The sequence below is a fragment of the Ictidomys tridecemlineatus genome, chromosome 4 (genome assembly GCF_052094955.1).
Source record: "Ictidomys tridecemlineatus isolate mIctTri1 chromosome 4, mIctTri1.hap1, whole genome shotgun sequence".
NCBI classification, from domain to species: Eukaryota; Metazoa; Chordata; class Mammalia; order Rodentia; family Sciuridae; genus Ictidomys; species Ictidomys tridecemlineatus.
The window spans coordinates 45,460,407-45,476,053 of NC_135480.1; the positions used below are offsets into that span (position 1 = coordinate 45,460,407).

Sequence of the window (15,647 nt, forward strand, 5' to 3'; positions counted from 1 at the left end):
TTTTCCTTCATTAGGCCCTTCCTCGATGATGTGCTGCCTCACCTTAGGCCCAGAGCAATGGAGCCAGTCATCTATGGACTGAGAACTCTGAAACCCAAATAAACTTTTCTTCCTCTAAGTTGTTCTTGTCAGGTATTTTGATCACAGTGACACAAAGCTGACTAAAACACCAGGTAAAGAAAGCATTTCAACGGGCTGGGGATGTGGCTCAAGCGGTAGCGCGCTAGCCTGGCACGCGTGCGGCCCGGGTTCGATCCTCAAACCACATACCAACAGAGATGTTGTGTCCGCCGAGAACTAGAAAATAAATAATAAAAATTCTCTCTCTCTCTCTCTCTCTCTCTCTCTCTCTCACTCTCCTCTCTCACTCTCTCTTTAAAAAAAAAAAAAAAGAAAGCATTTCAAGAAAGAGTGAAGCATCAACTGTATCAAACACAAGAGTCAAGTAAGTTCAGACAACTGAATTGGTCATCTGACAAGAAAAATTTCATTGGAGTAGTGAAGGCTACAGCACAGATTGTGAAGAAAACAAAAGGTGAGGAATAACAGAAACAGGAAGATTAAACAACTGTACAGAATAATTTGCTGTGAAGGAAAGAATGGAAAGGCAGCAATAAGTTCAAGTATGGTTTTGTTTTTAAGGTGAAAAATACTAGGTCATGTTTGTCTCCTAATAAGAATGATCTAATAGAGTAGGAAAAACTATGCAAGAGCGAAAGGAGGATAACAGCAAGAACAAAATCCTTCAAGAGGAGATACTGAATGGGACCTCATGCACAGGTAGAGAAGGCCTTCCATAGGAACAGCAGGAGTTTATCTACAGTCGGGTCCAGTGGTGCATGTCTTTAATCCCAGTGACTAAGGAGGCTGAGGCAAGAAAATCAAAAGTTTGAGGCCAGCCTCAGCAACTTAGTGAGACCCTGTATCAAGATAAATAAGAAATAGCTCAGTGGTAAAGCACCCCTGGGTTCAATTCCCAGTACCAACAAAGAAAAACAAAAGTTTATCTACAATTAACAGAAGACAAGACAAAATAAATAATACAGATGCAAATTGGCTGATAGATTTGATAGAGGAAAGATGAAAAAATTCTCTTGATTACTTTTATTTTCTCAGTAAAATGAGAGGAGTGGGAGGGGAGAAGGAGGAAAGGGAAGTGTCTTTGAAGGTATAAGGAGAGGGAAGAATATGCGATACTGTCAGACTCTGATTGTGGGGAAGTGGATGTTCAGGGGGAATATACAACTGCCAGCAGAGGGCCTGCTAGCAATCTGTGCTTGGAAGACTGAAGTTAACATGTTTCCATATTAATCTCCAGCCACGGTCCACTATCCCAATATAGTAGAAAAAAAACAGGGCTATGAACTTAGTAGTTATTACAAGTGATGTACTTAGATAATCATCATTCTATTTGCAAAGGGCCTCATCCACCATCTATTTAATAAGAAGCATGCATCATGGTCTGACACCTAATTTGGAGGGGGAAGAAACTCACTGAACAGGCAAATTTAAAATATCTAGTTGGAGCCAGGGTTGTGGTTCAGTGGTAAAATGCTTGCCTGGCACATGTGAGGCACTGGGTTAGATTCTTAGCACCACGTAAAAAATGAATAAAGTAAAGGTGTTGTGTCCATCTATAACTAAAAATATATTTTTAAAAAATATGGCTAGTTGCTTTGAAAGGACAGAAATTAAAATTTTAAGACCCTGGTTGGTTTGGGCTATTGTTCCCAGCTATTGCTCCCTCCTGTAGTAGGATTATACACCTCCACCCAGTGGCACATGACTTGCTGAACCATCCTGTAAGAGGTATACATCCACTTCTCACTGACTGGGGACTTGACCCAGACATGCTTCAGTCAAGGGGCTATAATAAGTAAATGTGAGGTTTACCCTAGATGAACATAAGTCTTAAGTAATACAGAGTTTGACTTGGAGTTTCTTATGATCCAGATAAGACCCAGATAGAGACCATTCCTGCAGCCTAGAAATGATAAGACATGTAGAGCCGAGCCTAGCTGGGCCAGACTTGGCCAAGCCAGCCTAACCCTGCCATACCTATCTGACATTAACCTTTAAAGCTTATATAATATTAACAAGAAATAAATATTTATTATTGCAAGCCATTAATGTGTTGGTATTTTGTGATTTTTCTTAGTATAGGTTGAGTATTCCTTATCCAAAATGCTTGGGATGAGAAGTGTTTGTGATATTAGATTTCTTTGAATTTTGGAATATTTGCACATACATAATGAAATATCTTGGGGATGGGACCCAAGTCTAAACATGAAATTCATTTATGTCTCATAGACACCTTATACACAGCCTGAAGGTAATTTTATACAATTTTGCAAATAATTTGGTACAAGAAACAAAGTTTCATGGTATGAAATTCCCATTTATAGAATCTTATCAGTGCTCAAAAAGTTTTGAATTCTGAAGTATTCTTTATTTTGGATTTTTGAATTGAGTGGTCAACCTGTAAAAGCTAATGTAGGTTTTTAAAATGCCAAATGTTGAGCTTCATTGTTTCATATTACTAAAAAAAAAGAAAAGAAAAAAAAGATCTTATAGTTCATATGCAATAGCATCTTAATCTTTTAAAAATAGTTTCAAATTATGTTATTTAAACTTAGGGAATCTAGCATAATATTCTGAAAAAAAAGCAAAATCCAGTTAAATACCTACTTTCTATCTTTACTTTTTCATTTTATGGGAATATTTATTGCAAAAACTTGAATAATCCAAAGAAACAACATACACTCTTAAACTTTTAAAACATACCTCACTCATTACATGTTCCCTCATTCTAAGTCTTTCTTCCTCCATTTCTACCATATCATCCTCTTCATTTTGGGCATCATATACTTTCTCCAACTAAAAATAAAATTTAAAGGCCAACATGAAAGAAGAGAAGATTTAAAAAAAGAAAAAAAAGCAAGAACACTGAGTACTTAATAAACTCATTTACCTCTTTAGTAAATAGGGCTTCTAATTCTTGTTCATCCAGGAACCCATCATTATTGACATCTAAAGTTTAAAAGTTACAGAAGCAGAAATGGATTTTAATCCCTTGGAAAATAAGTACTTAAAATACAATTACTGAACACATGGCTTGTAAAAGCAGTAGAGACATGAAACAACAATATACTGCAGAGAAGGGCATCTTCTTTTTCGTGCAGCTTCAGATAACAATTCAATGTTTATAATTCATCATTTTCATAAAAACATAACCATTTTTTCCAACAAGATAAAGTAAAGCAATATGCTGTAAAAGTAAATTTTAACATTATAGTATAAAGCCTGTTAGATATAAGCTAGCTAGCCACAGAATTACCTTCAGTTTACAAAGAATCTTGCAAAAAGTTATACAATGACTCAATAGTAAAAACAGGTAGAAAGATGGCTTTTTATCTAAAATATTTTATTCTGCTTATCAGTAAAAATGACCATAATATTAACCTAGAGAGATAACTAAGTATTTACTATATATAGGACTCAATAGCAGACCATGGCAGAAATCAATGAAGAGTAAAGCAAGTATAATCTTTTCAAATAGCAAATATAAAGAGCAATATTTGTATCAAATCTGTTACCATGTAGCTTGAAAAATGTCTTGGGGTCGAAGTCATTAGGATCCAATCCATCAGTCTCTTCCCATACCTCTTTTAGTTGATCTTTGCTTCCCTGTGAACCAATTTTAAGAAATTGCTTGAATCAAAAATGTAATCTATGTGCATAGATTCAAAATAAAATATAAGTTTGAAGAATTTTGCAGAATTGAGAGTCAAGATTTAAGTACTAACAACTTATGATAAAATTCTGCTATCTGATATAAAGAATAATCTTCATCAAAATATGGTTTCATGGGCTGCAGTAGTAACTCAGGCACTGGGTTCAATCTTAAGTACCACATAAAGATAAATAAATAAACTAAATGTATTGTGTCAATCTACAACTAAATATATATTATATATACATTAAAATTAAACAAATAGCCTGCCTGTAATCCCAACTGCTCAGGAGGCTGAGGCAGGAAGATGGTGAGTTCAAAGCCAGCCTCAGCAAAAGCAGGGTGGTAAGCAACTCATTGAGATCCTGTCTCTAAATAAAATACAAAATATGGCTGGGGATGTGGCTGAGTGGACGGGTATCCCTGACTTCAATCCCTGGTACCCAAAAAATAAATAAACAAATAAATATGGTTTCATAAAGTCACAATTCTTACTGGATGATTAACTTTTGGATGATTTTCATGCTTTTTCTTCATTTCTTCAAATTTAGATTCTTCTTCTTTTCTCTTTTCTTCATTCAGTGTTTTTAAATATTCTCTCCGTTCATGTTCCTTCATCATTTCATATTTTTTAAATTCTTCATGCCGAGTCTTGTCATAGTGTTCCAGATCACTTGTTGCCTTAAAAAAATAAAGAAATGTATTTGAAAAGTATAAACAAAGCCATTCTTAAATATAGCACACTAACAGAAGGTAGTATAGGAAAGCAAAAAATGACTGGACTACTCTTTTTAAATTCTACCATTTTACTGGAGTGGGTATTATTACCAGGGAATGTAAGTGTTCAAAGAAACTAAGAATTCAAAGCTAGCTTCAATTTTAGAAAATTCTCATAAGCAAGAAATATATGTTGATTTTTTTAAAAAAAACTGAACGGACTGTATCAATCTGTATGGTATAGAAAACTAGAATGGTTTCTAACCATTTCACTAAATCTAATAACTGCCAGACTAGAACATCAAGTTTGGTAACTCTTTTATACATGAGAGGTCTATAAATTCTCATCTAAAATCCCTGAGGCCAGATGTGTTTTATAACTTTCCAAGTTTTAGACAGGGAATATGACACATATACCACATTATAAGACATCCTACAATGTCTGTAATCAAAAATATTAGTATTTCTTTAACAAAAATCTATAAATAGACTAAATAAAAAACTTCAAATAACATTTACTATAATTGGTTAGTTCAAGCCAGGTTTCAGTCTTTATAGGTTTTTGAATTTTGAAACTGTGGATAAGTGATTATAAACCTGCATGTCCACATTAATACCTGCAATGATCAAGATTAAGCTACCTCCCTTTAAAGATAGATATTTTAGCAAGTATATAAATGTTTTATTTCACTGGCACAGTGGTGCATGCCTGTAATCCCATCAATGTAGGAGACTAGGCAGGAGGATTGTAAGTTTAAAGCCAGCCTCAGCAAATTAGCGAGACTCTAAGTAACTTAGTGAGACCCTGTCTCAAAAACTAAAAAGAGCTGGGGATGTAGCTCAGATGGCCCAGGGTTCAATCCCCAATACCAAAAAAAAAAAAAAAAAAGTTTTATTTCTGCTTCATTGGGTTTATTTGCCAAATTACAAAACCTCAAATGTACAATAAGAACAATGCTTTTTGGAATTATTCTCACCGCTTTGATTAGCATATCTAAATCTGTGGATTCAAACTTGTCAGGATTCACATGGTTTAGATGATCAAATTGTTTTAGAAGAGCTTGGTGGTCCATGCCTATATCTGAAAGAAAATAAGAAAACTGTAAATGATCCATTACCAGTTGCTAGAAACATTAACATAAATGATATAAGAAAAATACATTCACATTTATTATTACAGAATTTTATAAGAAAATTTCAAATTTTCAGAATAAGGGCTCGTATCCATTTTTAGAATATTACACATATTGTTATTCTAGACAAAGGTAATGAATCTAAATAGGATACAATTTAATATGCATATTTTAAAGTTCTATGTAGAAAGCCTATTGACTATCAGCATAATTAACAGCAAAAACCTTTTTGATTATTTTGAAACTATCAGATATACCTTATTTAAAATCAGGTAAACTCCAGTATAAGACCCTCAAAGATCTAAGTAGCATTTCTGAAGACAATTGTAGAGCAATAAAAATTTAAGTAAATTCATTCGAATTATGACATTTTTAAAGAAACAACAAATGTATTCTTTGAAAGAAATTTTTAAAGACAAGTTACAAAATGAACTGGTAAAGTGACTCTGGATTATTTCAATTGTATAACTGATTAAGTCATGTATTGACGTTGGAAATCAGGGTTTTCACTTAGGAAGAAGGAATATACAAATACATGAAAAAAGTCTGTGAAATGGATAGGAATTAGTACTATATGTGAACTCAGGATTTCTAAAATATGTACATGCAACATGTATATTGCATTTGTTTCACATGTATATGCATGCGTGTGGAGACGTATATATTTCCTACATCTGATGAAAGTACAAGAAAAATACATTCCAGTAATAAGGAAAATACTATTGCTGGGCTTTGATCTATAATATTATTCCCCATTTAAAAGAACCAGGGCACCAGACACAGCAGTGCACTCGTGTAATCCTAGCAGCTTGGAAAGCTAAGACATGAGGATCACAAGTTCAAGGCTAGCCTAGGCAACTTAGCAAGACCCTGTCTCAAAAAAAAGGGGGGGGGTGTAGTTCCGTGGAGGAGTGCCCCTGGATTCAATTCCCAGTAGTGGAGGTAGGGAGGAAAACAGGGCTCCTCAGAGAAATGGCTGATTTAGGGCTTAGAAAAGGGTAAGTAAAAAATAAACCTGGAACATATTGTTATGTCAGAAAGTAAAGATGTAGTTCAGTCAAGCTTTCACTGAATCTCTAGTATGGCACTGTATTAGGAGTTTTACTCATAAAGAAGAAATTTGTTAAAGGACTTACCCCTAAAAAAATATAGCCAGACAGTGAAACATGAAAAGATGCCTAACCTCACTCAAAATAAGAGAAATACACACTTAAACTACACTATTAAACCATATAACAGGAGCTTGGGTTATGGCTCAGCGGTAGAGTGCTCGCCTTGCATGTGTGAGGCCTTGGGTTCGATCCTCAGCACCACATAAAAAAATAAATAAATAAAATAAAGATATTGTGTCCATCTACAACTAAATAAAAAATAAAATAAACCATCTAACAGAACTGCAAAATTCAGAATTATTGCTAGTGGATATATATACTGGCTCAACTTCCATGGAGGCAACAGCTATCAAAAATTACAAAAATTACAAACATACATATCTTTTTATTTAGCTATTTCACTGTGGGAAAATTATCCTACAGATATCTTATATGGAACATACAAGATTAATCACTAGAAATAACCCACATGTCCATCAATAGGGACCTGGTGCCAGGTGTGATGGTCCACACCTGTAATCCCACCACTCAGAAGGCTGAGGCTGGGAAATTCAGTGAGACTCTTTCTCAACATAAAAAAAAAAAAAGAAAGGCTAAGGATGTAGCTTAGTAGTAGAGTATTTGCCCAGACCCTAGGTTCAATCCCCAGTGCTACAAAAAATAAAATAAAATAACAGGCCTGGTTAAATGTATCCATATAATGAAATTCTATGTAGCTGTTAAAAAAAAAAAAAAAAGTAAAGATGGTCTCCATGTACTAAAACAGAAATATCTTCAAAATGTTTCAAAAAAGGAAAATAGTACACAAAATGTGTACTGTATGCCATCTTTGGGGGTTTTTTGGTTTGTTTATTTATGTGATGCTGGGGATCAAACCCAGGGCTTCTTATATGCTTGGCAAGCACTCTACCATTGAGCTCCAAATCCCTGTCTGCTATCTTTTATATAAAAAGAACTTTTATCCAGGTACAGTGGGAATGCCTATAATTCCAGAAGACTGAGGCAGTAGAATCACAAGTTTAAGGATAAACTGAGCAATTTAGCAAGACACTGGCTCAAAAATAAAATATTTTAAAAAGGGATATATCACAGCAGTAAAGCACTGGCCTAGTGTGCACAGTACCCTGAGTTAAATCCCCAGTATGGTTAAATAAATAAACTTACTTTTATTTATGTTTGTTTCTGTAAGAATAAAGAACCTCAAGGACAAGGACGGTATTAGAGGACAATAGGAAGTTATAGGGAACAAAAATACCAGGTAGATTGCTACTCTGTACTTTCTTATGCTTTCTAATTTTAAACCATGTGAATGCAATACCTACTTCAAAAATCACCTCCCCCAAAAAATCCTGTAAGTTCTTCTTTAAATTATCAGAAATTTTAACTCATAAATTATGAATCAATGAGAAAATTCATAAATTTCCTCAGTCACATCAGAATCTCTGTATTTTTAACAAGCTTGCCAAGTGACTCTTATGCAATCTTAAGTTTATAAACCACTATTCCAAGCCAGGTGTGGTGGCACACACCGGTAATCTCAGCAACTTGGGAGGCTGGGGTCTGAGGATTACAAGTTCAAGGTTAGCCTTGGCAATTCAGTGAGACCCTATATAAATAAATAAACAAATCAGACTGGGGATGTAGCACACACACACACAGACAAATGTGTTTATTAACCACAATCAACCACCAGAAGAGCACAACCAACATATGGGGGCATGTTACAGGACACATGAACCAGCTTGAAGGATCTCGAATTGGCCAAATCTAGCCCTCTGATTTTGACTCATAATTAGAAAGGCCATTCTGAGAAAATAAATGAAATTCACCTATTTTGTCACCTACTACTTTTGAAATTTTATTTTTTTACATTTAAATATTTGACTCATATACACATATTTTGATGCAAAACAGAATAGCTTCATCAATATTTTAAACATTTTTTTTCTCTTTAGGTTCATTCAAATGGTTTATAGTATTAGATTTCCTAATAGTAAGTCAAATTTGCATTCCTAAAATAAATTTACTTGCTGTAAGACTATGTTATTGAGCTTAGGGTATACCTCAGTGGTGAAGCATTTTCCTCACTTACACAGGCCCTGGATTTGATCATCCGTGCCACAAAACTAAAAGAAAGAAAAGATTAGGGGTTTTCATTTTTTATGGTGCTGGGAATTAAACCAGGGCCTTGTGCATTCGAGGCAAGCACTCTTCCAACTGAGCTTTATCCCCAGCCCAAGATTTTATTTTTGTGATACAATAACTTTGGTTTTGGTATCAATACAGAACAAGAATATGGAAGCTTTCTTTTTTGGTGCTCAACAATAGTTTAGAGAGCATTGATAATGTGATTTTTAATGGTTTGAATTCCTTTATGAAACTGTATAGTTATTTTTTGTTTGTTTTTTTGTTTTTTAGTACTAGGGATTGAACCTAGGCAAGTTTTAACACTGAGCAACATCCCCAGTTCTTTTTATTTTTCATTTGAGATAGGGTCTTACAAAATTGCTCAAACTTGCAACCCTCCTGTCTCGCCTCTAGAGTCACTGGGATTACAGGCATGCACCACGGTGCCCATGAGGGCCTGGTGATTTTTGTAGGGTTAGCTCTCTGACAATTGTTCTATTCCATATGTGACATTATTCTAATTAGATTTTCTTTTGGTTTCCTTTGATGTTGCTCTTCCTCTTTATTTTTTTTTTTTTTGCATTACATTTCTTGTTACATATATAGAGCATAATTTTTCACATCTCTGGTTGTATATAAAGTATGTTCACATCAATTCATGTCTTCATACATGTACTTTGGATAATGATGTCCATCAACTGGAACAGGATAGGGATGCCCTCTTTCACCACTTCTATTTAACATAGTTCTTGAAACACTGGACAGAGCAATTAGACAGACGAAAGAAATTAAAGGGATACATATAGGAAAATAAGAATTTAAATTAGCACTATTTGCTGACGATATGATTCTACAGAAGACCCAAAAAGCTCCACCAGAAAACTTCCAGAACTAATAAATGAATTCAGCAAAGTAGCAAGATATAAAATCAACACCCACCGCTAAATCAAAGGCATTTCTGTGTATGAGTGACAAATTCTCTGAGAGGGAAATGAGGAAAACTACCCCATTTACAATAGCCTCAAAAAAAGTAAAATACTTGGGAATCAACAAAAGAAGTGAAAGATCTATACAATGAAAATTATAGAATCCTAAAAAAAGAAATCAAAGACCTTAGAAGATGGAAAGATCTACCGTGCTCTTGGATAGGCAGAATTAATATTATCAAAATGACCATACTATCAAAAGCACTATACAGATTTAATGCAATTCCGATCAAAATACCAATGGCATTCCTCATAGAAATAGAAAAAAAGCAATCATGAAATTCATCTGGAAAAATAAGAGACCCAGAATAGCTAAAGTAATCCTTAGCAGGAAGAGTGAAGCAGGTGGCATCCCTATACCAGACCTTAAACTATACTACAGAGCAATAGTAACAAAAACAGCATGGTATTGGCACCAAAACAGACTGGTAGACCAATGGTACAGAATAGAGGACACAGAGACTAACCCACAAAATTACAATTACCTTATATTAGACAAAGGTACGAAAAACATGCATTGGAGAAAACATAGCCTCTTCAACAAAATGGTAATGGGAAAACTGGAAATCTATATGCAACAAAATGAAATTAAAGCCCTGTCTCTCACCATGCACAAAACTTAAGTGGATCAAGGACCTGGGAATTAAACCACAGATGCTGCATCTAACAGAAGAAAAAGTAGGCCTAATCTTCATCATGTGGGATTAGGCCCCAACTTCTTTAATAAGACAATATTATATAGCACAAGAATTAAAAGCAAGAATCAATAAATGGGATGGATTCAAACTAAAAAGTTTCTTCTCGGCAAAAGAAACAATCTGTGAGATGAATAGAGAGCCTACATCTTGGGAGCAAATTTTTACCCCATCAGATACAGCACTAATCTCTAGGATATATAAAGAACTCAAAAAGCTAAACAACAACAACAACAAAAAAACCCAATCAATAAATGGGCCAATGATCTGAAGAGACACTTCTCAGAAGAGGATATACAATCAATAAATATATGAAAAAATGTTCATCATCTCTAGCAATTAGAGAAATGCAAATCAAAACTCCTCTAAGATATCATCTCACTCCAGTCGGAATGGCAGCTATTAAGAAGACAAACAGCAATAAGTGTTGGCGAGGATGTGGGGAAAAAGGTACACTCACACATTGCTGGTGGGACTGCAAATTGTTGAAGCCAATATGGAAAGCAGTATGGAGATTCCTTGGAAAACTGGGAATGGAACCACATTTGACCCAGCTATCCCTCTCTTCGATCTATACCCAAAAGATTTAAAAACAGCATACTACAGGGACACAGCCACATCAATGTTTATAGCAGCACAATTCACAATAGCTAAACTGTGGAACCAACCTAGATGCCCTTCAGTAGGTGAATGGATAAAAAAAAAAATGTGGCATATATACACAATGGAATATTACTCATCAATAAAAGAGAATAAAATCATGGCATTTGCAGGTAAATGGATGGCATTGGAGAAGATAATGAATGGCAAGTGAAGTTAGTCAATCCCAAAAAAACAAATGCCAAATATTTTCTCTGATATAAAGTGACTCACAGTGGGGTGGGGGAGGGGGAGCATGGGAGGTGGAATGTGATGCTTCTCTTCTTTTAAGTCAGTGGCTTAATATATTACTTTTTGTTCTTTCTATTGATAAAATAATTTAAAGCTAATAATTTGAATTTTCATATTTATTTGTTTTTGTGGTCCTGGGAATTGAACCCAGTGCCTTACAAGTGTTCTACCACTGCTCCACATCCCAGCCCTTTCTTTTAAAAAAATTATTTTGTGAAAGGGTATGGCTAAATTGAAAAGGCTGGCTGCATTTATAATCCTCCTGCCTCAAACTCCCAAATAGCAGGGATTATAGTATGTACCACTGCATGGGTCTTCATTTGAATTTTTTGAATGATATACTACCTATTCAAAAAATTAAATTAAATCTTAAAAATTATGAGATATCAAATCAATACATATAATTTTGACAAGAAGAACATGACATGTCTCATGTAAACTGACCTCAACAACCAAATACTGAAATTTTCCTACCTTCTAACACTTACCTTGAAGAGAATCCAATTTAGCTTTAATTAGCATTCTTAACCTTCCTACTTCTTGCCTTTTCAGTTCATCAAGTTTTGTCCTCACATGGTGACTTACTAAATCCAGCTCTTTGCTTAGCCTCCCACTCTATCAACAAAATTAATAAATTAGCTTTATCTATTACATTCAGTTTTTAGACCATATGTAACATATTTTAAAAAGGGTTATAATAATTAGTGATAAACACTTTGATTAGTTGAGATAAACTCACCTAATTATAATCAAAAAGCATCTCAGAAGAGATTCAGTTTGTAATTCTAAAAATCAATATGTCTAAAAAAATCACATAATTTAGGAAAGTATATTTAAAGCACAAAGTAGAAACTCAAAAAATTGAACTGTAAAATGGTGTAGCCACTTTGGAAAATAAGTCTGGAAGGTCCTCAAAAAATTAAAAGCAGAGTTATCATATGAGCCATCAATTCTAATCCTAGGTAAACATAAGAGAATTGAAAACATATTAACACAATAACTTGAACATAAATGTTCATAGAATCATTATTCATGTGAACCAAAAGAAATATAAACAATTCAAATGTTCATCAACTAATGGATGAATAAAGAAAACAGGACAGTTCTTCCTTAGTATCCATGGGGGACTGACTCCAGGACCTAAATGGATACCAAAATCCTTGGATTTTTAAATCTCTTATTCAAATAGCATAACATTTGCATATAGGGTTTCATTCTTTTATTTTTCAAATCCTTATGTTAAGAGGTTGACTTTCAATAGATGAAAGCGAGAAAGCTGCTTTCCTATACAGAAAACCCCAACCCAGAAGCAAGCCCTTTATCAATTGTTCAGCACCATGTTACCCACAAACGGAAAAATGAACTGAAGTGAGCGCTTGTAAGTCTAGCAATCCAGCCACACCCCATTTCCCAGGAGGAAGGGCTCTCTGCACATGACCAAGGACCATGTCCCCGGAGTGGGGGGAGGGGGTCCTGTCTTACACCTTTGAATAGCTTCCGGCTATCCTCAAGTCATGATCCAAGCCCCTTCATCTGATATACAAGATCTGACCCATGACTATTTCCAACTTCATATTTTGGCCATTCATGGATTCCATATCCCACTCTGGGATTCAGGAATAGGTACTACTTCCATTTTTCTAGGTACTTCTTGTCTTTGTACCCTTGTGCTTTTGCCTAGGATACCGTCCAGTCTGTCTTTTTTCCAGGTATTTCTTTGATTTCTGGCATATATACTATCTACCAAGAATGACTTCTGGCCTTTCCCCACTGCTTCATATTGGATTATGTGTCTGTCCTCTACCTCTATATAATGCAACATCCATTTATCCATCTATCCATCTAGATAATCTGTTTCTGGATGTGATTTTCCCCTAAGTGTTCCTTAAGGTCTAGGAAAAGTCTCATCTTTGTATCCCCAGCATTTAGCTCAGAGTCTGATATGCTTAAATGTTTTTTAAATAAGTATTTAGTTACATTTACCTTTATTTCTTCTATGTCTGCTTTCTGGAGCTTTTCTCTGAAATGTTTATCTGTTTCCAGCACATCAATCACCTGCTTAAGATATTCATCATAATAAAGTCCAGTATCCTTCAAATTAAAAAACAAATGGTAATGCTTCTGAAAGTTTTTCCATGTTTGAATCAATCTTTTTTTTTTCTGGAGTGGCAGGGGGAATGGGGATTTAACCCAGGGATGCACTATCACTGAGCTACATCCATACCACTTTTTTATTTTCTATTTTGAGACAGGGTCCCACTAAATTGCTTAAGCCCTCATTAAGTTGCTGAGGCTGGCCTTGAACTTGCAATCCTCCTGGGATTCCAGGCATGTACAAGTGTGCTCATCTTAAAGATATCAATCTTTAAGAAGCAATTTCCAGCAAAATGGCACTAAGAAATATCTATTCTGATAGTTTTAATTATTAAGGTTAAAAAGCTGAATTTCTTAGACTTTTGTATCTGAACCAATATCATGTTATTATAACATAAAGATACATTTATTATATGGTTTAAACAAGGAAGATTTAACCAGTAATATGAACTGGTTTCTTCTCATTGCCATCTGTCTCTCCTTTGAATATAACAGTATTTTCTTAGCTAGTTAGTTCTACATTGAAATGTATTGATTAATTCCTCTATGTACTAATTGCATTAAATAAACACTGGCTAATGTTAAACAGCCTATGCCTGTCACATACTCTTTTTATTGCTATTTCAGAAATACAGCCTAAAGGTCCAATTTTACAAGTAATGAATATTTGCAATATTTTAGTTATAATGTTTCCATTTTACTTCAGTTAGATATAATTAATTTAGTTATAATTCCACCCACTTCACTTACTGGTGGTTCTATCTTTGCACTTTCCACAGGTTGAGTGTTTTGTACTTTTGTCTTGTCGATGTCTATAGGGACAGCTTCAAGAGTGATTAGTAGACATGTAGCTGAGAGAAAATAATACTGTGGTAGGCTGGTCCTCCACCTCATCTGAAATACAGAAAGAGTTATAGTCAGGTCCTAAAAGGGTGTTTTAAAACTACATATGGAATTCCCAATGTCACATTAATAACATTCAATCTGAAAGACTTATTAATACAACAAAAAAATTCTAGAAAAGGAATAAAAATAGATTGTAACTTGGGCTGGGCTTGTGGCTCTGTGGTAGCGTGCTCGCCTAGCACATGTGAGGCACTGGATTCGATCCTCAGCATCACATAAAAATGAAATAAAGATTGTGTGTCCACCTACAATTAAAAAATAAATATTTTTATTTTTTTTTTAAGAAAAAGAAAGATCTCTTTATTTGAAAAAATAAATATTTTTAAAAAATAGATTATAACTTGTCAAAAATAATACTTAAAATAGATTACTAAAGAAAATCAGGGGAGAGATATTTTTAGTCAAAATTAGAAAGATAGGACAAAAAATTTAAAGTTCAAACTACAGAAAAAAACATTTGGCTTATTATTAAAAAAAAAAACTCCAAGTAAAGATGGTAATGAGGAACCCAATTTTTTTTTTTTTGAAAACAGCTCAAAGTGAGAAAAGAAGGAATAAAATCACTTTCCCCAATTAAAATATTAGGAGCCAAAATTATTTCTGTATAGCTTAATTTAGTTTCAACCTAATTTTAAAAATAAATTGCTCTATGAACATTTGTTGATTAAGAGAGATAAATAACTAACCACAAATATTCTTTTAACCTTATTAAATTATTCTGTCACAACCAATAATCATTTGGTAAAGATCTTTTTGGTCAATAAGTTTTCAAATAAATAGGTCAATAATAAATCAAGTAGAATATAATGAGGCTGAAACAAAATAACAATACTAACATTGTTAGTCTCACAATATTCAAATTTTATTTATTCATTCCACTAGGATCTCTGTAACTCCAGAAGTCTACTACAAAAATTAGAATAAATGTCTCATATTCAATTGATTTTATACATATAAACTTATGATAGTGTTCAAGTCAATAGTAATATCCTGAGGGTGTAGTTCAGTGGTAAAGCTCTTGCCTGGTGTATGTGAGGCCCTCCATTTGATCCTCAGCAAAAATAAAAAAGATACATTTATTATATAGTTTAAACAATCTGGAATATGCATTATTTAACTTAGAGTCTCTCAAACTTAACTAGTCATAGACTTTCCTTTTTTCTTTTTCATTTTTTTTTTAGGGTAACACATTCTTATATAGGTCACAATTTGGAAAAGAATACAAAACCCCAGTCAGGCATTGTGCCACACAC

At 34.1% G+C, this 15,647-nt stretch overlaps 1 protein-coding gene across 7 annotated transcripts in view; it reads right to left on the reverse strand.

The window, feature by feature from the left end:
• Positions 1-15,647, reverse strand: part of Nucb2 (nucleobindin 2) — a 45,437-nt gene that overhangs the window by 14,302 nt on the left and 15,488 nt on the right. For all 7 annotated transcript variants that reach the window (XR_013437736.1, XM_040284672.2, XM_040284674.2 and 4 more), the window contains 8 exons: positions 14,239-14,382; positions 13,378-13,485; positions 11,883-12,009; positions 5,428-5,531; positions 4,229-4,414; positions 3,597-3,687; positions 2,972-3,030; positions 2,785-2,877 (listed from right to left, as the gene is read on the reverse strand). Coding sequence is in view for 6 of the 7 variants with exons in the window: in XM_040284672.2 (XP_040140606.1) it covers positions 2,785-2,877; positions 2,972-3,030; positions 3,597-3,687; positions 4,229-4,414; positions 5,428-5,531; positions 11,883-12,009; positions 13,378-13,485; positions 14,239-14,382 (912 nt within the window). In the remaining variant the exon portion in view is untranslated. The remainder of the gene's footprint in view (positions 1-2,784; positions 2,878-2,971; positions 3,031-3,596; positions 3,688-4,228; positions 4,415-5,427; positions 5,532-11,882; positions 12,010-13,377; positions 13,486-14,238; positions 14,383-15,647) is intronic.